The following is a 22,363-nucleotide window of genomic DNA, read 5'->3' as shown; positions in this document are numbered from 1 at the left end:
CTCTGAGGTAGGGGGGCCAGCAGGCCAGAGGTGGATGAACGCAGTGCCCTTGTTTGGGTGTAGGGCCTGATCAGAGCCTGAAGGTATGGAGGTGCCGTTCCCTTCACAGCTCCGTAGGCAATCACCATGGTCTTGTAGCGGATGCGAGCTTCAACTGGAAGCCAGTGGAGAGAGCGGAGGAGCGGGGTGATGTGAGAGAACTTGGGAAGGTTGAACACCAGACGGGCTGACAGACCTCATGAAGCTGGTTGAGAGAATGCCAAGAGTGTGCAAAGCTGTCATCAAGGCAAAGGGTGCCTACTTTGAAGAATATAAAATATATTTTGATTTGTTTAACACTTTTCTGGTTACTACATGATTCCATATGTGGCATTTCATAGTTTTGATGTCTTCATTAAGTAATATTAAAAAAATGCTGAAAATAGTTTTAAAAAACTAAAAAGAAAGAAAAATACAAACTTGACTGGTACTGTACACTCACAAAAATATACTCACACACCCACACCTACCACTAATTATTATTACTAAATACTGAACAATTTAAACATTTGCCCCCCAATCCACACATCCCCAATACACATGTAAATATTGGACTATAAAATTGTGCCTTCCTGTATTATACTTATGCTAAAATGTTTATTCTATTCTACTGAACCATTTCATTTATGTTCCTATTCTCATCTTTTACTATTTATTCTTGTTGAGTTGTGGAGAAGGAACCTGCAAGTAAGAATTTTGTTGGATTGTGCATACTATGTGTATCCCGTACGACTTGAAAATTTGTATCATACCTGCTGAAGCTCCTTGACCTTCTCCATGGCTTGGCAGACCACGCTCCCTCCCTTCATGTTGACAGTGTTATTCCCTTGTGTGCCAACGGAGGGCACCACCACCATGCCGTCCCGTCTCTCCAGGGAGCACCGCATCTCGTCCAGCTGCAGTTGGTTGTGCTGCAGGGGCGAGCTGCACCATGATTGGAACAATGGAGGGGAGGACGCTTGGTCAATGCCGCCCATGGTCCCATGCGGGGAGCAGCGAGACTGGGTGGTTTCCCCAGGTGGCTTGGGAGCCTCCATGGGCATGGAGAATGAGAAAGGCTGGGCGGGGATTGGGAAGGCCGTCAGTAGGGGGAAGGCCTGTGGCTGAGCCGGGAAAGGACCCTGAGCAGGTAAGGATGTCTGTGGGTGGAAGGGCTGTGACTGAGAGGGGAAGCCGGCTTTCTCGGCCTGGTAAAAAGGCTGCTGTCCTGGAGCCTCGCTTCCCATTTGAGGAAACATGCAGCTGGGGAGAACCAGAGCCACCACGGGGGTCACCATGGGAGTAGAGAAGGGTGAGGGCTGGATGTTTGGTGGCGGGCACTGGGGATCCTGGCTGTCACCGAAGCCTGCCAATGAATTCTCTGGGTGGGTAGGCATGGTGCCCGCCCCAGGGTAGACCTGGAGGGGGTAGACTGGCACCACGGTGGGGTAAGCTAGGGGCGGCAAAGTGGACTGGGAGGTGTTGGAGGGGGACCAGGAGGTCTGGTTGAGGCCCTGGTTGAGGAGGTGGGGTCGGGGCTGCGGCTGTCTTCTCCTATGAGACACGGAACTGTCGGACGACTCGTTCTGTTTCACCCGCTTAGACTTGGTCTTCTTGTTGCGCCCACTTCGACGGGCAGCGGGCTCGGTCTGCTTGCATGGGCGCACAGCGGTCAGAGCTAGAGAAGGGGACAGAGAGGGGAAAGGGAGAAAAAGTGTGATTACATTATGTATTGGACTGTGAGAGGTTGAGTGTATGAGAACATTAAGGCACTCTGTGTGTCTGTGTTGAATTGTACTAGCTCAATACTGAGCTTGTATTGTAATGTCTGTAGAACATGTTTGCTACTGTACCATCAGCGGCACCCTGTCCCTTCTGGCGCTCCAGGTATTGGGAACAGTTGGCCTGGAAGGCCTGGACTCCCCTCTGCTCTCTGAAGCGACACAGGAAGGTCTGCTCCTCCTTCTGGGTGTGGGCTACTAGGACCTGCTTGGTCAGACCGAGCTTCTTATAGGGCTCCCTCTCCAGGCTGGGAGGTGAAACAGCATTGGGGGGAGGCTGAGGAGTCTGGCTGCCCCCCTCCACCTCCTCCCGAGCCACAGATACATCTACGATGATCTCTGTACGGAGAAAAACAGACCGAGAAACAATTACATACAACATATACATAAAACACCCAACCGCTCAGGACATACAGAGATGAGAAGCTGTAATGCCCTTAGCAACATTGATAAACATATATACATTGATATTCATTACAGGGAAGCAGAGCTGCAGAGAGGACGGTATAATGCACAGCGCATTTAGACACATGGCTTTGGTATAACATACATCATGGTATAGTCGAGGAACCAGACGACTGTGAATCTCTGAATATTGTAAAGAAAATCTGGCGTGCGAGATTATGGAACATGCATGACCTCAGAGTACACACATGATACTGCATACATTACACCACATCGAGCTACATCCATACAACACACACGGACCCACACAGTCCCCACTCCCAAACACAACCCACCACCACAAACTAAAGACCAAAAAGAGTAGAATAGAATAGTAGAATGAGACATGTCTATGTCCCCGTAGTGTATACCTGACTCGGGCTGCAGTTTCCTATCTCCTACATGCACGACGGTGCTGCTGTAGCTACACTGGCTTGCTACTGACACCACGCTCTCGGCTTTGCCGCACGGTGGCACAGCGAGGGCCGCCAGGGAGGAGCCCACTGCCCCTGTGGCTGAGGTCGTAGCGTCTGTCTTTTTGTCTGCGATGACGCCATCCACAGGGGTTAGACCAGGCTGATGCTTAAACAGTGCAGGGTCTGCCAGGGTGATAGGGAGAGACTGAGGGAGGGTGACTTGGAGAGTCACATGTAAAGTCCCATAAATGCGGATTATAGAGAGATAGACAAAGAGAGAGTTTGGCTGTGTCTGATTCAGTTGGTGACCTGTCCAACAGAGCTTTGGTGAGACTGAAAGTCTTTCAACTAAATGAGTCTTTAAACCACATGAGTATTTAAACTCAATGAGTCTTTAAACGACACTGGACAAAATATAAACGCAACATTCAAATCTTTTAAATTGTTGCCTGAGTTACAGTTCATAAAGGAATTCAGTCAGTTTAAATAAATAAATGATGCCCTAATCTATGGATTTCACATGACTGGGAATATAGATATGCATCTGTTGGTCACAGATACCTTAAAAAGAAAGTAGGCGTGGATAAGAAAACCAGTCAGTATGTGGAGTGACCACCATTTGCCTCATGCAAAGAGCTGATCAGGCTGTTTATTGTGGCCTGTGAAAAGTTGCCTCACTCCTCTTCAATGGCTGTGCGAAGTTGCTGGATATTGGCGGGAACTGGAACACGTTGTCGTACACATCAATCCAGAGCATCTCAAACATGCTCAACGGGTGACTGGTGAGTGTGCAGGACATGGAAGTACTGGGGCATTTTCAGCTTCCAGGAATAGTGTACAGATCCTTGCGACATGGGGCTGTGCATTATCATGCTGAAACATGAGGTAATGGCGGAGGATGAATGGCACAATGGGCCTCAGGATCTTGTCACGGTATCTCTGTGCATTCAAATCGGTAAAATGCATTTGTGTTCATCTGTAGCTTATGCCTGTCCAAACCATAACCCCACCATGGGGCACTCTGTTCACAATGTCGACATCAGCCAACCGCTCGCCCACACGACGCCATACACGTCGTCTGCGGTTGTGAGGCCAATTGGACCTGTTGCCAAATTCTCTAAAACGATGTTGGAGGCAGCTTATGGTAGAGAAATGAACATTAAATTCTCTGGCAACAACTCTGGTGGATATTCTGCAGTCAGCATGCCAATTGCACGCTCTCTCAAAACTTGAGACATCTGTGGCATTGTGTTGTGTGACAAAACTGCACATTTTAGAATGGCCTTTTATTGCACCCAGCACAAAGTGCACCTGTATAATGATCATGCTGTTTAATATGCTACTTGATACACCACACCTATCAGGTGGATAGATTATCTTGGCAAAAGGAGAAAAGCTTACTAACAGGGATGTAAACAAATTTGTGCACACAATTTGAGAAATAAGCTTTTTATGCATATGGAACATTTGTAATATTTTATTTAATGAAACATGGGGCCAACACTTTACATGTTGCGTTTATATTTTGTTCAGTATGAAGGAGTTTAAATACTGATATTTTGATAAATTGGTATGTGTATGTGTAGCCAGACAGAATCAGCAGGGTGTTTTCCAACCAACACACTAGCAACGTTGTCACACTATAACAAATCAGTGTATCTGTGACTAATCTAGCAGTATTATTGGTTTTAAATTTAATTGATCCCACAGGTATCTTTCATTTGAATTAGAAATGTGCAGGTTCCGTCTAGAATGAGACATCCAATTTAAATACAAATCACACCGGAACCAACGGCGTCAAAATGTTCGTGTGAGAGTAGAGAGCATCAATACACATACACTGCGTAGCGTATGCCAATTTAATTGTCACAATAATCCATAACAAACAGTCGTATTTGTTACGTTCGCTATGTAGCCTTTGTGAATTATTATTGTGTTCCTTATGACTCACCTTATATGTCCTACGGGACATACCTGCCTGCTCTAAACAGTTATGTTAGATCAGGAATGTGAGGTCAGGTGTAGCTAATACACCCGGGGAGTTTATACAGAATTTAGCTAGTCTCGTTCTTTCTACATTACAGTATTCTCTCTTAGCCGGCCTAGGCTTTATGCCTGTGATCAAAATCAACACAGGTATAACGTTATTGTTTTGAAATATGTATTTTTGGCACTGTATTATTGACTGTGTTTTGTTTATTCCATGTGTAACTCTGTTGTTGTATGTGTCGAATTGCTATGCTTTATCTTGGCCAGGTCGCAATTGCAAATGAGAACTTGTTCTCAACTAGCCTACCTGGTTAAATAAAGGTGAAATAAAAAATAAATAAAACGGGCAGTATTGTTGTTATTGTAACGACCCTGTGCCGTTACATTATCAACACTTAAATATACACTGCTCAAAAAAATAAAGGGAACACTTAAACAACACAATGCAACTCCAAGTCAATCACATTTCTGTGAAATCAAACTGTCCACTTAGGAAGCAACACTGATTGACAATACATTTCACATGCTGTTGTGCAAATGGAATAGACAACAGGTGGAAATTATAGGCAATTGGCAAGACACCCCCAATAAAGGAGTGGTTCTGCAGGTGGTGACCACAGACCACTTCTCAGTTCCTATGCTTCCTGGCTGATGTTTTGGTCACTTTTGAATACTGGCGGTGCTTTCACTCTAGTGGTAGCATGAGACGGAGTCTACAACCCACACAAGTGGCTCAGGTAGTGCAGCTCATCCAGGATGGCACATCAATGCGAGCTGTGGCAAGAAGGTTTGCTGTGTCTGTCAGCGTAGTGTCCAGAGCATGGAGGCGCTACCAGGAGACAGGCCAGTACATCAGGAGAGGTGGAGGAGGCCGTAGGAGTGCAACAACCCAGCAGCAGGACCGCTACCTCCGCCTTTGTGCAAGGAGGAGCAGGAGAAGCACTGCCAGAGCCCTGCAAAATGACCTCCAGCAGGCCACAAATGTGCATGTGTCTGCTCAAACGGTCAGAAACAGACTCCATGAGGGTGGTATGAGAGCCCGACGTCCACAGGTGGGGGTTGTGCTTACAGCCCAACACCGTGCAGGACGTTTGGCATTTGCCAGAGAACACCCAAGATTGGCAAATTTGCCACTGGTGCCCTGTGCTCTTCACAGATGAAAGCAGGTTCACACTAAGCACGTGACAGAGTCTGGAGACGCCGTGGAGAACGTTCTGCTGCCTGCAACATCCTCCAGCATGACCGGTTTGGCGGTGGGTCAGTCATGGTGTGGGGTGGCATTTCTTTGGGGGGCCGCACAGCCCTCCATGTGCTCGCCAGAGGTAGCCTGACTGCCATTAGGTACCGAGATGAGATCCTCAGACCCCTTGTGAGACCATATGTTGGTGCGGTTGGCCCTGGGTTCCTCCTAATCCAAGACAATGCTAGACCTCATGTGGCTGGAGTGTGTCAGCAGTTCCTGCAAGAGGAAGGCATTGATGCTATGGACTGGCCCGCCCGTTCCCCAGACCTGAATCCAATTGAGCACATCTGGGACATCATGTCTCACTCCATCCACCAACGCCACGTTGCACCACAGACTGTCCAGGAGTTGGCGGATGTTTTAGTCCAGGTCTGGGAGGAGATCCCCCAGGAGACCATCCGCCACCTCATCAGGAGCATGCCCAGGCATTGTAGGGAGGTCATACAGGCACGTGGAGGCCACACACACTACTGAGCCTCATTTTGACTTGTTTTAAGGACATTACATCAAAGTTGGATCAGCCTGTAGTGTGGTTTTCCACTTTAATTTTGAGTGTGACTCCAAATCCAGACCTCCATGGGTTGATAAATTGGATTTCCATTGATTTATTTTTGTGTGATTTTGTTGTCAGCACATTCAACTATGTAAAGAAAAAAATATTTAATAAGATTATTTCTTTCATTCAGATCTAGGATGTGTTGTTTGTGTTCCCTTTATTTTTTTTAGCAGTATACATGTCACAAATCCAGACGTAACAATGCACAAACAAGTCTATTTTCTGGCAATTTATCGGCTCATTTTACTAGCAATACTTCATGTAGACGTGAGAAAAATAGATTTGCTTTCTAATTTAACGCGCGGTCCGTCTTCTCTCATTCACTACCTTGCATTCTAATTCCAGTGTGTGCACACTCGTTCACACGCACATAAAACGCTTTTCATTTGATTTGGGCTTTAGTGATAACGGGCAATTCAATTCATGGTGCATTCACCGACTGGTAAAAAAATAATAGTGGTGTAGGAGAGTTCACTTGCAATATAGGCTACATGCAACATCATACTGTAGCAATAATACCGAAGTCAATTGTTGAACATCTTTTATTAAATGGAGTGATAAAGTAAAAATCGATTAAGAGCAGTGGTAGAACGTACCTTCAGATAATTGCATGGGATTGTCCCCTCCTTTCTGCTTGTCCTCATCTGAGGACATAGTGTTGTCAGAAGAGTGGCATCTCCTCTTCATAGTGATGGGAACATTACAGCCCTCTAGATATCTGTCCAGAGAGGGAGAGAGATGCACACAGAAGGATGAAAGACTGTTTTTGATTAAGATATAAAGTAAATCAATAGCCCATGATGTAACTACCATGTAATTGGGTAGCAGTAAGTACATACGGAATAAGTAACAGTCTCCTTTCCATCTATCTACCCAGAAACAATGCCTATAAGTATTATGCCCCATAACAGGACAACTAGATTAATAGACAAAAGACCAAAGACTATAGATAGGCTAGATGACCAGAGAGAGATGTACAGATACGTGATTAGCAAGATGAATAAGTGACTAGTTAGTAGTTGTTCTGACCTGATGACACTGTCCAGACAGCTGATCTGTTGGTAGGAGTAGACCGTCTGGTCGTTGAAGGCCAGCTGCTCCTCCTGTACTGCAGTCCTGCTGCTGCTGTCCTCCAGGCTCAGCCCACTGACCCCAGCACTGACCCCAGCACTGACCCTCCAACTCAGAGAGGCCACAGGGGCTGCAGATTCCTTGGAACGCACCACTGCTGGACTCTTCTGGAGGAACTCTGCTGGGGAAAAGGGAGTGTGTCAAGACTGGGATGGGCATGGATTTGTACGTTCTGTATACGCCAAACTACACCCATGAACTACACCCATGGATATGTGTGTGTTTTCTACATCTCTTCCAACACACATAAGTGCATGCGTATCTGTACATCCACACACACACACACACGTACACTCCCCAGTTCACATTATCCAATGCACACACGAGCATATCTCTATGCTTCCTGCAGATTGTAAATATTTCTGTGCTGGTTTGCTTGTTTGACTTACTGCCAGGGCTCTTGTTGGTCTCAGGCCTGGCTGAGGAGGAGGCTTGGTAGATCTGCTGTTCCTGACTCTTCTGGAGGTGGATACCTTTACAGATCTCCTGGAAGGATCTCTGCTGGGGAGGAGAGAAGAGACATGTTCACTATCATGGAGAGAGAGAGAGAGAGAGATAGAGAGAGAGGTAAGACAGAGAGCGGGAAAAGAGAGTGACAGAGAGGGTTCTTACAGGTTTGGCCCAGCTGCTGTCCCCCTCCTCCTCGACGCGTGTCCTGCTTGGGCTGCCCTCGCTGGTCATCACCTGAGATGCCGCAAGGCGGCCGTTGCTTTCCACGCTACCGTAGCCACTGGCGCTAGTGTTGTGCACCGGCTGTAGTAGCAATCTGTGAATCTGCTCAGTGATCTCCTGGACTTCAGAGTCCATAGTCTCCATGAGGGCAGGGAGCGGGGCCACAAACACATCCTCATTCACCGGGCCTCTAGAAGTGGGAACAACCATATTATCCTTATTAGTAACAGAATCAGCATTATACAGGCTTTTTAAATGAAAGATCTTTTCTGGCTATTTCAAAAAAAATTGTGCCAAGATAACACAAAATAGTGCTGGGCAGAGAGTAGTGTCAAGATAGAAAACATTGTGCTGGGCAGACACTCACATGCGGACTTTGTGCCTCCCGATAACGAAGGAGACCTTGCGGCTCCAGGGGTTGACGAAGCTGGACCAGCTGGTGTCGACGATGACGTACCCTCCGTTCCGCGTGCAGAACCTGATGGAGGAGTGGTCGAACGGCTGGCCAGCGTACTGAAGGACTATGGGTAGGAGAGAGAACATAGATGTCAGTAAAAGACAGAGTAAAGCTGAAATGGCATATATTCTATTATTAAAGGGCCATACAGTGTATGTATATATATATATATATGCAGTCCAGTCATAGAATAGTACTAAGTAGTATGTTAGAAAGTGTGTTTTAGTTTCTCTTACTCTTCTTGTGAATGGCCAACATGACAGGCCTGTCATCGGGATGCATGAGAAGAAGGACTGGGGTGCCAATCAGATCCTGGGGGAAGTACCCAAGAAGTGGAACAGCTCTGAAAGGCAAAAAACAATAACTTTGAGTCAGCCTATAGGTGTCATAAAAGCACTGTACTCTTCTGTCGGATAAAAAAAAAAAGTGTATGGGGGGGAAAAAAAGTGCAAATGTGTCTCGCCTCTCATCCACATCCTGGAAGACACAGCTAGGAGTGTGTGTGGTGGTGAAGATGCGCTTGTCACTAGGGATTCTGGGAGCTGTAGGCAAAATGAAAACACTTAACACTACTGTTCCCACACACTATATTTCACATACCGTCCACTATTATACACTACTGAGGATGCAGTTTCAAAAGTATTCAAACAGTCACAACTCCGGCATTGTGACGGCGTTATCATTGGTCCTTACCCTCGTATCCGGAGTGCACCTTCTCAGCCAGTAGGAGGCAGCAGAACTGGTCCTCAGAATGGACCTTATCCTGCACCTTCATCAGGTAGGGGGTCATACGGAATGGGTAGTACTGCAGGTCCCCCTCACACTTCTTACCGCCACTACAGAACACAGGAGAGAGAGGACAAAGTCATCAAGTCACTAAAGCAGCAACAAAACCATGAAAATATAGTGTCCTTATGATTGTCAGCTGTGTCGGTGACTCACTTCATTAGCATCTATTTCACAGATTGAGTTGCTGCTTGGGTGTTTTTCTGCCTCTTGGGGGCAGAGTTGAGCCGTAGATCTACTTTAACGGCAACTGTGAATAGTGTGTGTGTGTGTGTGTGTGTGTGTGTGTGTGTGTGTGTGTGTGTGTGTGTCAGAGAAAAGAGCGAGAGCTTCCTGTTTATGAAACCAGCCGAGAATCAAACTAAATTTAAACTGGAAAGAGGGAATGAATAGAAACATGGAGATCAGCTGACACACGGACGCAGCCACACACACACCTGATCCGACAGAAGAACGATTTTTCCTGCATGCAGTCCGACCGGGATGACTCTGAAAGGAGAGGGGGAATGAAAATGTTTTAATTCAAAATAAGTCTACTTTATTGGCTCAATTCAACTGAGATCCTATTTCACGAGTCACATCTGCTTTCAACTACATCAACACCACCCATTCAGAGAAATTTACAAGATGAATACAAACAAAGATGCGCTCAATTTACAGTAGGAGAGAAGATGGGTGTCTTTTTTTGGTTACCCTTGCTTCAATGCATACACTATGTATGTTTTCCAAGCTCTGGTTAACCCCCTGTATTAACTGGTTTTGTAGGAATCTGTAATCGATTTGATTATGGTGGGGACGACTAGACTCAAATCCAGGTACATTCATGTTTTCCTAGCAACGGCTTCGCTTGTGCTGTTTGACATGGATGACTTTTCCGATCATTATAACTACATGGGATTTCACTGAAGAGTGTCTCGAGAATCGCTATACATTTAAAATGGGATTGGCGGACCACTCTTATAGCCAGGTGTAATGGGTAAACAAGCATGTTCTCTTTTTCCATCCTACCCTATGCCTTTTGTGCACTCTTTGTGCATGTGTGATGCAAAAATCAGAAACTTTCTGTCCACAAATGATGCAGAAAAATTAATCCATGCTTTTGTTACTTCTAGGTTGGACTACTGCAATGCTCTACTTTCCGGCTAAAGCACTAAATAAACTTCAGTTAGTGCTAAATACAGCTGCTAGAATCCTGACTAGAACCAAAAAAATTGATCATATTACTCCAGTGCTAGCCTCCCTACACTGGCTTCCTGTTAAGGCAAGGGCTGATTTCAAGGTTTTACTGCTAACCTACAAAGCATTACATGGGCTTGCGCCTACCTATCTTTCCGATCTGGTCCTGCCGTACATACCTACACGTACGCTACGGTCACAAGACGCAGGCCTCCTAATTGTCCCTAGAATTTCTAAGCAAACAGCTGGAGGCAGGGCTTTCTCCTATAGAGCTCCATTTTTATGGAATGGTCTGCCTACCCATGTGAGAGATGCAGACTCGGTCTCAACCTTTAAGTCTTTACTGAAGACTCATCTCTTCAGTGGGTCCTATGATTGAGTGTAGTCTGGCCCAGGAGTGTGAAAGTGAACGGAAAGGCTCTGGAGCAACGAACCGCCCTTGCTGTCTCTGCCTGGCCGGTTCCCCTCTCTCCACTGGGATTCTCTGCCTCTAAACCTATTACAGGGGCTGAGTCACTGGCTTATTGGTGTTCTTCCATGCCGTCCCTAGGAGGGGTGCGTCACTTGAGTGGGTTGAGTCACTGACGTGGTCTTCCTGTCTGGGTTGGCGCCCCCCCCTTGGGTTGTGCCGTGGCGGAGATCTTTGTGGGCTATACTTGGCCTTGTCTTAGGATGGTAAGTTGGTGGTTGAAGGTATCCCTCTAGTGGTGTGGGGGCTGTGCTTTGGCAAAGTGGGTGGGGTTATATCCTTCCTGTTTGGCCCTGTCCGGGGGTATCATTGGATGGGGCCACAGTGTCTCCTGACCCCTCCTGTCTCAGCCTCTAGTATTTATGCTGCAGTAGTTTGTGTCAGGGGCTAGGGTCAGTCTGTTATATCTGGAGTATATCTCCTGTCTTATCCAGAGTGAATTTAAGTATGCTCTCTCTAATTCTCTCTTTCTCTCGGAGGACCTGAGCCCTAGGACCATGCCTCAGGACTACCTGACATGATGACTCCTTGCTGTCCCCAGTCCACCTGGCCGTGCTGCTGCTCCAGTTTCAACTGTTCTGCCTGCAGCTATGGAACCCTGACCTGTTCACCGGACGTGCTACCTGTCCCAGACCTGCTGTTTTCAACTCTCTAGAGACAGCAGGAGCGGTAGAGATACTCTCAATGATCGGCTATGAAAAGCCAACTGACATTTACTCTTGAGGTGCTGACTTGTTGCACCCTCGACAACTAATGTGATTATTATTATTTGACCATGCTGGTCATTTATGAATATTTGAACATCTTGGCCATGTTCTGTTATAATCTCCACCCGGCACAGCCAGAAGAGGACTGGCGACCCCTCATAGCCTGGTTCCTCTCTAGGTTTTGGCCTTTCTAGGGAGTTTTTCCTAGCCACCATGCTTCTACACCCGCATTGCTTGCTGTTTGGGGTTTTAGGCTGGGTTTCTGTACAGCACTTTGAGATATCAGCTGATGTAAGAAGGGCTATATAAATACATTTGATTTGATGTAGCTCTGTTGCTCTCCTGTCTAAAACGGTTCATAGACGGTCTATAAGAGGTTATAAGTTAAGGAGGGGTTTTTGCTACCTGCTCCAGGAGGGCAGGTGGTATGGCATGTTTAGAAGTGTTTAGATTGTCTATAAGTGGTTATAAGCGCTCGTAGAGGGGTCATTACCTGCTCCAGTGCACATGCTCCAGGAGGGCAGGCGGTAGCGCGTGGTGAAGCTGTAGAAAACACTAACGTCCTGGGGAGTCAAGAACTCCACAAACTTGGCATCCTTGAAGATGCCCCGTTTACAGTTGAGGATGGAGGCGGCCTGGTCTGAGATGTAGACAATATTTCCCGTGATCAGAGATACAGCTACAGCAAAGATGTCCTGGAGGGACACAGAGGCACATGTGAGAAACTGGCATATACAGTACACGCCAGGTCATATCGGGACAGATGGCATGGATGTGGTAGGCATTAAATCGTGGCTGTTATAGTGTTAACTAAGCATTACTGTTGGGTACCATTTCTTTTTGAGGATGTATTCAAGGAAATGTTTTTTGTTGTTGTGTGTATTCAGAAGTAATACTGTACTACTAAGGAATTTACATTGTTTTTGAGGGTGTACTCTGAGGTGATGCTGTCTATCTTCTCGATGGTGTAAGAGGACACGTCCAGACCTGATGGCTGACTGTCATTGGTCATCAGCAGCTGGTAGTACTCCTCATTGGCTGAAACACAACAACAAACACACATTGGTTTCCTTGTTGGACTTTTAAGACACATTCCTAATACAATAACTATAATGTAATGATGCTAAATTCATAATCTTCTCATATGTTCAGGACTACCACCCAGAAAGATGTGCGGTTTGGTTGTCTCTTACCTTCCACCTGTTTGATGCAGCGCAGTGCGTATTTCAGGGTGTTTAGGGAGCTGGACTTGTTGCCTTTGTTCCTCTTGTCAGCAGGCAGGAGATGTCTGAGCTGCTTGGCGGTCCTGAGCAGCTCCTTCTGGGTCTTGGTCTTAGCGGACTCCTCACTACTGCAGCCGCTGGTGGAGGGGTTGTCCTGCTCTGAACTCAGCAGGCTGAAGGCATTGGAACTACTGGGAGGAGAGGGGCTGTGGGAGTTAGAGCAACAAACAAGAGAGAGATTATTAATAACATTTTGTAACAAGTCTTATACCGAGCTGCTAGCGGTATACTTTTGAAAAAACAATAAAGGTACTGAAGGTAGGATTGTTATTGTTGGTGTTTCAGCTACAATGTCTTTTTCTAGAAAGGTAGCCTTGACTGAGGTTAACAAGAAAAGGTCTACTTTCAATCATATTGTTTTTGTTTTCCATCGACACTGAGGCCATTCATCAAAATGCTATTCCTCTTGGACAACAGGTGAATTGCGTTCATTGCCGGCGAAAAGTTTGTCGTTCACAATATCCGATTGAAATGCATCCATTGAACACTGAAATTAAATTTCAAAACAAAGTCCTTGAGTTTTGCATGAAATGAATGGGTTAATTTATTTGCACAGCTGCTACAATGGCTTGGAGTTCTCTACTCTTTTTGGGTTCAGGAGAGTGCAATGCTACAATGGTACATGGACACCAGAGCACTTTCGTAGGAATCTGTAATTGATTTGATTAGGGTGGGGACGACTAGACTCAAATCCAGGTACATTCATGTTTTCCTAGCAACGGCTTCGCTTGTGCTGTTTGACATGGATGACTTTTCCGATCATTATAACTACATGGGATTTCACTGAAGAGTGTCTCGAGAATCGCTATACATTTAAAATGGGATTGGCGGACCACTCTTATAGCCAGGTGTAATGGGTAAACAAGCATGTTCTCTTTTTCCATCCTACCCTATGCCTTTTGTGCATGTGTGATGTAGCTCTGTTGTTCTCCTGTCTAAAACGGTTCATATACGGTCTTATAAGAGGTTATAAGTTAAGGAGGGGTTTTCACTTCCTGCTCCAGGAGGGCAGGTGGTATGGCATGTTTAGAAGTGTTTAGATTGGTGCCATATTGTGTCTTTGGAGCACAGACTGGCCCATGCCACATGTGCGTTTGTGAGAATTTGCAGTAAGTAGGAGCCATTGTGTGTTTTTGGGCCACGAGCATTAGCCTACAGGCTTAGCGAGAGCACTACTACATCTAAAGGCTATAAACAGCCCCCTAAGACAGCCAACTATTCGTATATAACTCAGGTGTTTAAATAACAAGCTTAAGTAGCTGAGAATGTAAAGCCGCTTCAGAAATAGCCTCTCTAAGCGCCAATACAGATCTAATTATCTCGAATAGTTTAATTATATAAAAGAGCTGTTGATAGTATCAACGGAATCTGCTATTGGGATCAACAGATTGGTTTGGCATTAGAGTGGCAAGTTAGTGGTGAATTATAGAGATCGTTAATGATAGTAAGAATAGGCCTCCTCACTGTTAAAGTGGAGCCCACAGGAACATACTGTGGGCTCCTTATACAACTTATATGGCAGATAAGAACAGACGTCTCAGCAAAGAATGACCTTAAACTGTTAGCTTTCATCGCCAATTTTACACAATCAAGATGTGCACCAGTATCTTCCTCTGCAAAGAGTGTTCAAGGTGATTTCAGCCCAGTTGCTGAGGAACAAGGAGAGAAGGGGGGGGGGGGGGCACACAGAATGTCATCAGGATGAAGTGCTGCCATTCAGGGTCCTAATTGGAGCCACTCCATTGGCAGCTTCTTTAGTTTCTCACTGGGGTCCATCATTACTTTCTATGGGCTTTTCACTGCTCTCTGTGAGGGCCTCACTTCACTATGCGGGCGATCATGATTGACTGTCTGTGGAGCAGGCTGCAGGTGCATCACGAGAAAAGGCACCACAGGAAAAGAGGTGAGAGGTGGGTGAGAGACAGGGCGCCTCCGTGCATCACATACATAATCTAGGGCATGTCAACTCTCTGAGGCCGGGACAAGTGGAGGTTTAGAGTAGGGATGTGGGCCAGCATGTGTCAACAGAGAGGAAGAAAGAGGGATGGGTCTCTAGAGATTCAGAATGTGCTGTAGGTTTGTTTAGAAAGAATAGTAGTGGATAACCAAGCAGTAATTTGAGTCATATTGATGCCAACTTACCATACGTCCTAAGGAGAGAACGGGGACACACAACAACAGAGGACACATGGTTTTGGACACGCATCCCCATGTAGCCTTGGACTTCAAAATATGTGGGGTATGTGATAACGTACGTTGTCGGATCAACTAACACGGTCGACTGTATATTCTGCTGGGCTGCCATCGATTTAGGAAATAGGACCTATGACTGGACTGGTAAAACGTAGGAATGGTAAAACGGTACCCATAATGAAACGTGATCTACTCTAACCCCACCCACAAACCACTTAACCCCCCCCACTGACCTCTTGTTACTCCCAGACGACTCCAGGAGGGCAGAGTCCTTGCTGTTGCCGTTGGAGCTGCCTGTCGACTCGTTGCCATGACTCTCGTTGCCGTGGCTCTCGTTTCCATGGCTTCCGTGGCTCTCGTTGCCGTGTGACTCGGTCTCGCTGGAGCCACTGCTCTTCATCTCGACGTCGTCGTGGCGGTAACGTGAACGGACGTTCTTACGCCCGATGCGGTCACTGCCCTCTGAGGCAAGACCCAGGTCTGGACCACCCTGGCCGTAGCTGCTCATACGATGGAGCTGGGCCATGGAGCTGCACGAGGAGGCCCCCCTGGGCATGGAGCTGCACGAGGAGGCCCCCCTGGGCATGGAGCTGCACCCCGGGTCTGAATCCTCTGACATTAGGGAGGTGTGGTGTGTTGAGGGTTTGAAACCAGAGATGCGCTGGGTAGAGAATGGAAGAAGCCAAACCCAATCACACCATCATCTGCAAGACCCTGAAGAGAATGGATGGATTAGAGGGCAAGAGTTCTCTGTAAATGAAGAGAGGAAAAAGAGGATCAGTTACACAACTTCAAACAATAATAAAACCCTTTAGGAAAACCTTGTAAAATGAAATCAATCCCAGGAACAAAAATATTATTAGATACAGTAGAATTCCCTTTGAAGCTATCAGACAAAAGACACAGACCAGACCCTCCCAAAAGGTGACACTTGCCCCTGTCTGCTGCCCTTCACACAAAAGGGCTAGCTAGACATCAAAGCTGTAATACAGGACCTCGGAAATCCACCCAGGTGAGGACCAGGCCAGCGGATGGTCCATCAAAGTGGATCCACCCGACAGTGCTCCCTACTGTGATCGCCGCCTGCCCTTTCTCCCCTCTCTGGGGTGCTAAGTCCCCTTCAATGGTTGAAGCTTTAACTTGTCTAGACAGTGCTAGAGTCAGGCCAGCTCAGTGTACAGTGCATTTTGTTACGTTACAGCCTTATTCTAAAATGGATCAAATATTTTTTCCCCCTCAATCTACACACAATACCCCATAATGACAAAGCAAAAACAGGTTTTTGAATTGCTGGCAAATTTATTTCAAACAAAAAACAGTTACCTTATATACATAAGTATTCAGACTCTTTGCTAGGAGACACTAAATTAGATGAATGGAGCAAAGTACAGAGAGATCCTTGATGAAAACCTACTCCAGAGTGCTCAGGACCTCAGACTAGGGCGAAGGTTCACCTTCCAACAGGACAACAACCCTAAGCACAGCCAAGACAACGCAGGAGTGGCTTCAGGACAAGTCTCTGAATGTCCTTGAGTGGCCCAGCCAGAGTCCGGACTTGAACCCAATCTAACATCTCTGGAGAGACAGACCTGAAAATAGCTGTGCAGCCAGACAGAGCTTGAGAGGATCTGCAGAGAAGAATGGCACAAACTCCCCAAAATACAGGTGTGCCAAGCTTGTAGCATCATATACAAGAAGCCTTGAGGCTGTAATTGCTTATGTAAATGCATTTTCAGTTTTTTTAATACATCTAAATCTAAGTCAGCAAACTATTAGAAAGAACCGTCATGGACTCGATGTTGAGAGTGACTGTCCTGTTATACCTGAGCAACTACAAAAATCAGGACTATTTTGTATGTTCCTTGTGTATTCAGTTTCTCTTGTATACTTCTTATTTTGTATCAATTGCATTTCTTTCCCCGTTAAGGAACCCGTTACGGTGACATCAAGGGCACCATGCAGTAAACCTAAGAGCTAACTGGCCTATCATCTCATTACACCACCTGACCTGGTCCTTGGCTGTTGGCATGGCCCGTGATTGAAAAGTACCTATTCGCTGCACTAAAGTCCACATACCTTCTCGCACCACACTTCCCTAGCTGTAACTGACCTGGCAGAGAGCCAGAATAACCTAGTGACCCAGAGAGAAACTGGCATGAATTCACTATGGACCGTCTGTCTGCTATTGCAGAGACCGGCTCAAACAGGTAGTAGGCGAAGCGGCTGCTCCTGCTCTGTTGAGGAATGGGCACGTTGCCAGCCAGGAGTCTATGAGATGTCAAGTAATTTAATGACTGACTTTAACCGGCTATTAGTTATGTAACAGAAAGCATTACACAGCAGCTAGTCAGGACTCATTATCTGACTTGTAAGTTTGTCATAGGGCAATTTGAATACTCAAATACACCTCAGCATAACTTTATGGTATTGGATTAGAAGTCAATTATAAACATACTGGTTTCAATTCCTCGGTGCTGGGAACAGGACAAGTGCTGTTGTCATCGTAGGACAATTGTTATAGAACAAGGTTGTATGTTTACTGAAATACCCAACACTCAGACCCATTTTCTTCACAATATCTATTACTGTGTCATCTCACAGCCTTTAGCATCTTTCTTAGCTACTTCCTTTCTCTAAAAAAAAACTCAACTCTGTCCTGCGCCTTGTGTGTGGAACATTGTGTCGAGTGACAACATTATCAAGTGGAACTTGAACAGGAAGGAAAGAGATACTTTATGGGTTTCCGGTGTTCTCCTCAATGACATCCTAGTGATAATGGTCCTTCCGTCAGGCCCTCTTTGCAAGGCTAACAGTGACATGGGATTCTGCTATCTACACTGAACAAAAGTATAAAACAATGTTGTTCGCAGGTGGCCATCGAAGGTGAGCATTTGCCCACTGAAGTCGGTTATGTCGTCGAAATGCAGTCACGTCAAGATCCTGGTGAAGATGACGAGCACACAGATGAGCTTCCCTGAGACGGTTTCTATCAGTTTGTGCAGAAATTCTTCGGTTGTGCAAATCCACAGTTTCATCAGGAGGTTAGAGAAATGAACATTAAATTCTCTGGCAACAGCTCTGGTGGACATTTCTGCAGTCAGCATGCCAATTGCACACTCCCTCAAAACTTGAGACATCTGTGGCATGGTGTTGTATGACAAAACTGCACATTTTAAAGTGGCCTTTTACTGTGCCCAGCACAAGGTGCACCTGTGTAATGATCATGATGTTTAATCAGCGTCTTGATATGACACACCTGTGAGCAAATGCTCACTAACAGGGTTGTAAACAATTGTGTGCACAAAATATGAGAGAAATAAGCTTTTTGTGTGTGTGGTAAATTTCGAGGATATTTTATCTCATGAAACATTGGACCAACATTTTACATGTTGTGTTAATATTTTTGTTCAGTATATTTAAGCAGCAGTGTTACAGTGCTATGCTAGTAGTACCTGCTAAATTGACATAAGGAGTTACAAAATCTTAGGATGTGCTTATGGTTAAATGGTTAAAGGGAAACTGCATGGGGAAGTGGGGAGACTAGGACAGACTGACTGTGGAGGGAGCGTAATTATACAGTGAGTCGGTGTAATATTACACTGTATTGCAACACTGGACATTATAAAAAGATATACTGGAGTCGTGTCTGTGGTGTTACCGGACTACACCAGTACAGAAAGGAGGAGGGCTTGCAGTCTTGAGGAAATGGCTAGCTTGGCTACTTCAGACCACTAGACAACTGCAGTCTTCCAATACAGCAACCAGTAAACAAGTGGTGATGAGTGAAATAATTCCATGTTTAACCCCTAGAAAGTGGTTTAGAAGATTAATCACGTTTACTGGGCAGGTTGTTATTATGTAGCTTGTGTTTGGACTTTAGCATGTAGATGTAACATCACCTCTACCTTGGTCTTGTGGTGCTGCTTCAGAAAATCTTGTATTTCAAGACCCATTTATTTTACTAGAGTAACAGTGCAATATCCCTGTTATAAGGTACTAATTAACAAATGTACTTATGCAATCATTTCCACTGGTCCACACCCTAATTTGAATATTCATGGCAACAGAATAAAACACTGGTAAGTATTATAACCATGTAGTAACAAAGAGATTATACTTATGCAATGTTAAGTGTTGCCACTGAATATTCAAGTTAGAATGTTCTTCTTGGAGAACAATCATGTAGAATACTGAGTATTGTGAAGCAGAGGAAACTAGCAGGAAGGACTCACCATGCACATGTGTTACCTATATCAGTGGCCTAATGTGGGTTTACTGCATGCCTTTCACATACATTTTATTTAACCAGGCAAGTCAGCTAAGAACAAATTCTTATTTTCAATGACGGCCTAGGAACAGTGAGTTAACTGCCTTGTTCAGGGGCAGAACAACAGATTTTTACCTTGTCAGCTCGGGGATTCGATCTTGCAACCTTTCGGTTACTAGTCCAACGCTCTAACCACTAGGCTACCTAGAGATTAGATTATGTATACATCATATAACTAATACAAAATAAACAGGTGAGCTGAGGGCTACAGTGACATTTCCAAATGTACACACAGCAGCATTGAGCTCTACATGCATTAAATTAGATGAAGGTATTTGGAACAGTCCATATTAGGACTAGGCCAGATATACAGCAGTAGGCTAATAGCTAGGACCAGGAGTTTTATTTTCTGACCACATGACTTGACCATGCAAGAACTACTCAGGGCCCTCGATCTTCATAGGGCCACAGAGTTTATCCCCTGGTCATGTCACATGGGAAAACTCCTGGCCCGAAGCATGGGTTTTAAAAGATGCCGCCACAAAACTGCACAGCACAAAGTGAAAGGAGCTCTACCCAGCTCATCTCTTGCTCTGAGAACTAGCAATGGTTATCAGGTTACATGTAATGTATTCTAACGAAACCTGTGGTTAATGAGCAGCTAACAGGAGCAAGTGACCTGTCATGGTACATAAATGGATGATTCCTCTCTTTACAGATGCATTCTTTATCAAATTGAAGATAAGTGTCATGTCATGCTTGATTATGAAATAATCTAGTTTGAGTATCTGACAGACAGTATAATGAATGGCAAAAACGGAAAGAAAAGTTTATTTTCATAACAGTTCATTCAATCATTGTTTCATGCCTGCAGCTGAATAATTACATTCACTGTTATTACTATAACAATAACAGGGTATTAACAACGTGGCAAAAGGGCAAGTGATGCTACATTTTTCAACAAGTCATTGCAATACATTGAAACACAACAATGGATCTTTGAGGATGGATTTTTAAATCAAAACTACCATAGCCCACTGCTACATAGCCTACTGCACATGACCATACGGATGGCAAAGTCTTCAAGGCAGTAGTAAATAAAGCAAGGCAAACCAACTTAACCTAAGCATCACTAGAGAAAGGCATAACAGCCCTGTTATAAGATGACTATTGGAGGAAACACCAGTTCCACGTGCTGGGCTTTTTTATGTAACGAATGTGTTATAAAACAGCACCGCAAGGCACCCAGCCACTGTCTGACTTGATACAATGAAAAACAGCCGCTTGGTCAGTTCATCCTCTTTTCTACAAACGTTTCAATGACAGTAAACACCGCAATTGACTCCCCTTTCAATGCACTATGCAGTTTCTGACAGATCTCAGACACATGCAACGATTGCGTCATTTGTTGCATCATTGTTTCTATGTCTATGGCACAGGCAGGAATAGGATAATAATATAGCTTTGGTCAAAATGGACTTTTCGTAGCAGGTTATGACAACTTACGCAGCAGGTAAGGATAATTAACGTAGCATGTTAGGAAAAGGGTTTGCGAAAATTCAACTTTTGACGTCAATTGGACAAGCTGTAAGCAATCTAGACATGGCCGCATAGGATCGTTAAACAAACACTGCTGTCATGCGGGCTGACCGAAGTCTACTGACCTATTATGAACCGCACACCGACACAGTTATGCAATGCAACTTTCAGACTCCTTTTAAACCATTTCAAAGCTCTGTAAAACCCACCAAACCATGTTAGAATAAAGATGTATATATGCTCCCACCACACTTTCGAAGATTTAGGCTTTTGCTATACAGTGGAAAATCAAAATCTAGCCAAGTCACATTATAGTAAATATGATCCCATGCGTTATACGGCATCGTTCCATAACGCACCCACAAACACCAAACTATGTAGGAGTCAACAAAACCATGACAAATTAACCAACCTGTCAGTTAAAGTAGATCCTCGTCTCTTTTCTTGGATTCCAAAGACTTATGTTGGGTTTCAAAAGGAATAGTTGTATCTTGCTAGAGCAGCGCAATATGCCAGCAAGCTTTTGTTTAACACAATGCATTAGTCTCCGACTGAGTCGTTTTCTTATAGAGCTCTTTGCAGTAACTTCACTATGAGCTCCGCCCTTACCACCAGTTAGCCCCACCCTATACCATGAGTTCCTTGGCTTAGATAATTGTGTTTCCATGGCAAGGATACGGAAACAGCCAGAGACCCACGACCATTGGTGAAAAACGACGGCAGTCTCTTTATATAAGGACGTCATCGCCACAAGCAGCGTAACACGGAGTGGTCGAATCACTACAAAAGACTAGAAAATGAATGGAGCGGCGTCAGTGGTTGGTTCACAGAGGCTCAAGCGGCTGGCTGTTATCTAAACGGTTATACAAGTGTGTGTATTGTCAATGTGGGTGAATTACATAACCATATCCTTGCATGGTGATACGCATAGGTGTTGTCCAGCATTAGACGTGTGTTTGGCAGTATGAACTATCCCGTTTGTTAGAAAATTATACGTTTTCATTAGACAATGCTGTGTTTTAGACAATACATTGCAATTATGCACGACTGTAAATGTGTAATAATACGCTATTTTATCCTATTTCAGCATAGGGTAAAAAACAAGACACAAACATTATACGAAAGCATGTTGGAATTTCAAATAAATCTTCTTCGTCTTTTTTAGGCTGTTGATGTAAGGTTCTGTATTTTCGTAGTCAACCTTGTGTTCTGTTTCGTTGTGTTCTTGAACGTAGC

General features: G+C 45.0%; 1 protein-coding gene across 2 annotated transcripts in view; it reads right to left on the bottom strand.

Moving 5' to 3' along the window:
- Window positions 1-21,805, bottom strand: part of per2 (period circadian clock 2) — a 39,982-nt gene extending 18,177 nt beyond the window's left edge. Inside the window, exons 1-17 of one of the 2 annotated variants that reach the window (XM_045694008.2) lie at window positions 21,540-21,805; window positions 15,555-16,071; window positions 13,039-13,274; window positions 12,762-12,883; window positions 12,339-12,540; window positions 9,931-9,982; window positions 9,401-9,543; window positions 9,171-9,249; window positions 8,944-9,050; window positions 8,618-8,771; window positions 8,191-8,440; window positions 7,968-8,076; window positions 7,477-7,696; window positions 7,044-7,165; window positions 2,615-2,842; window positions 1,872-2,138; window positions 792-1,696 (exon numbers count right to left, since the gene is read on the bottom strand). In XM_045694008.2, the coding sequence (XP_045549964.2) occupies window positions 792-1,696; window positions 1,872-2,138; window positions 2,615-2,842; window positions 7,044-7,165; window positions 7,477-7,696; window positions 7,968-8,076; window positions 8,191-8,440; window positions 8,618-8,771; window positions 8,944-9,050; window positions 9,171-9,249; window positions 9,401-9,543; window positions 9,931-9,982; window positions 12,339-12,540; window positions 12,762-12,883; window positions 13,039-13,274; window positions 15,555-15,940 (3,582 nt within the window). In that variant the 5' untranslated portion in view covers window positions 15,941-16,071; window positions 21,540-21,805. Of the gene's footprint in view, window positions 1-791; window positions 1,697-1,871; window positions 2,139-2,614; window positions 2,843-7,043; window positions 7,166-7,476; window positions 7,697-7,967; window positions 8,080-8,190; window positions 8,441-8,617; window positions 8,772-8,943; window positions 9,051-9,170; window positions 9,250-9,400; window positions 9,544-9,930; window positions 9,983-12,338; window positions 12,541-12,761; window positions 12,884-13,038; window positions 13,275-15,554; window positions 16,072-21,539 lie in introns of both variants that reach the window. The other variant, XM_082960816.1, reaches the window with a different exon arrangement.
- Window positions 21,806-22,363: the final 558 nt, after the last annotated feature.

Source organism: Salmo salar, chromosome 14 (assembly GCF_965601325.2).
Source record: "Salmo salar chromosome 14, fSalSal1, whole genome shotgun sequence".
Lineage (NCBI taxonomy): Eukaryota > Metazoa > Chordata > Actinopteri > Salmoniformes > Salmonidae > Salmo > Salmo salar.
This window is presented reverse-complemented; position numbering and strand designations above follow the sequence as displayed.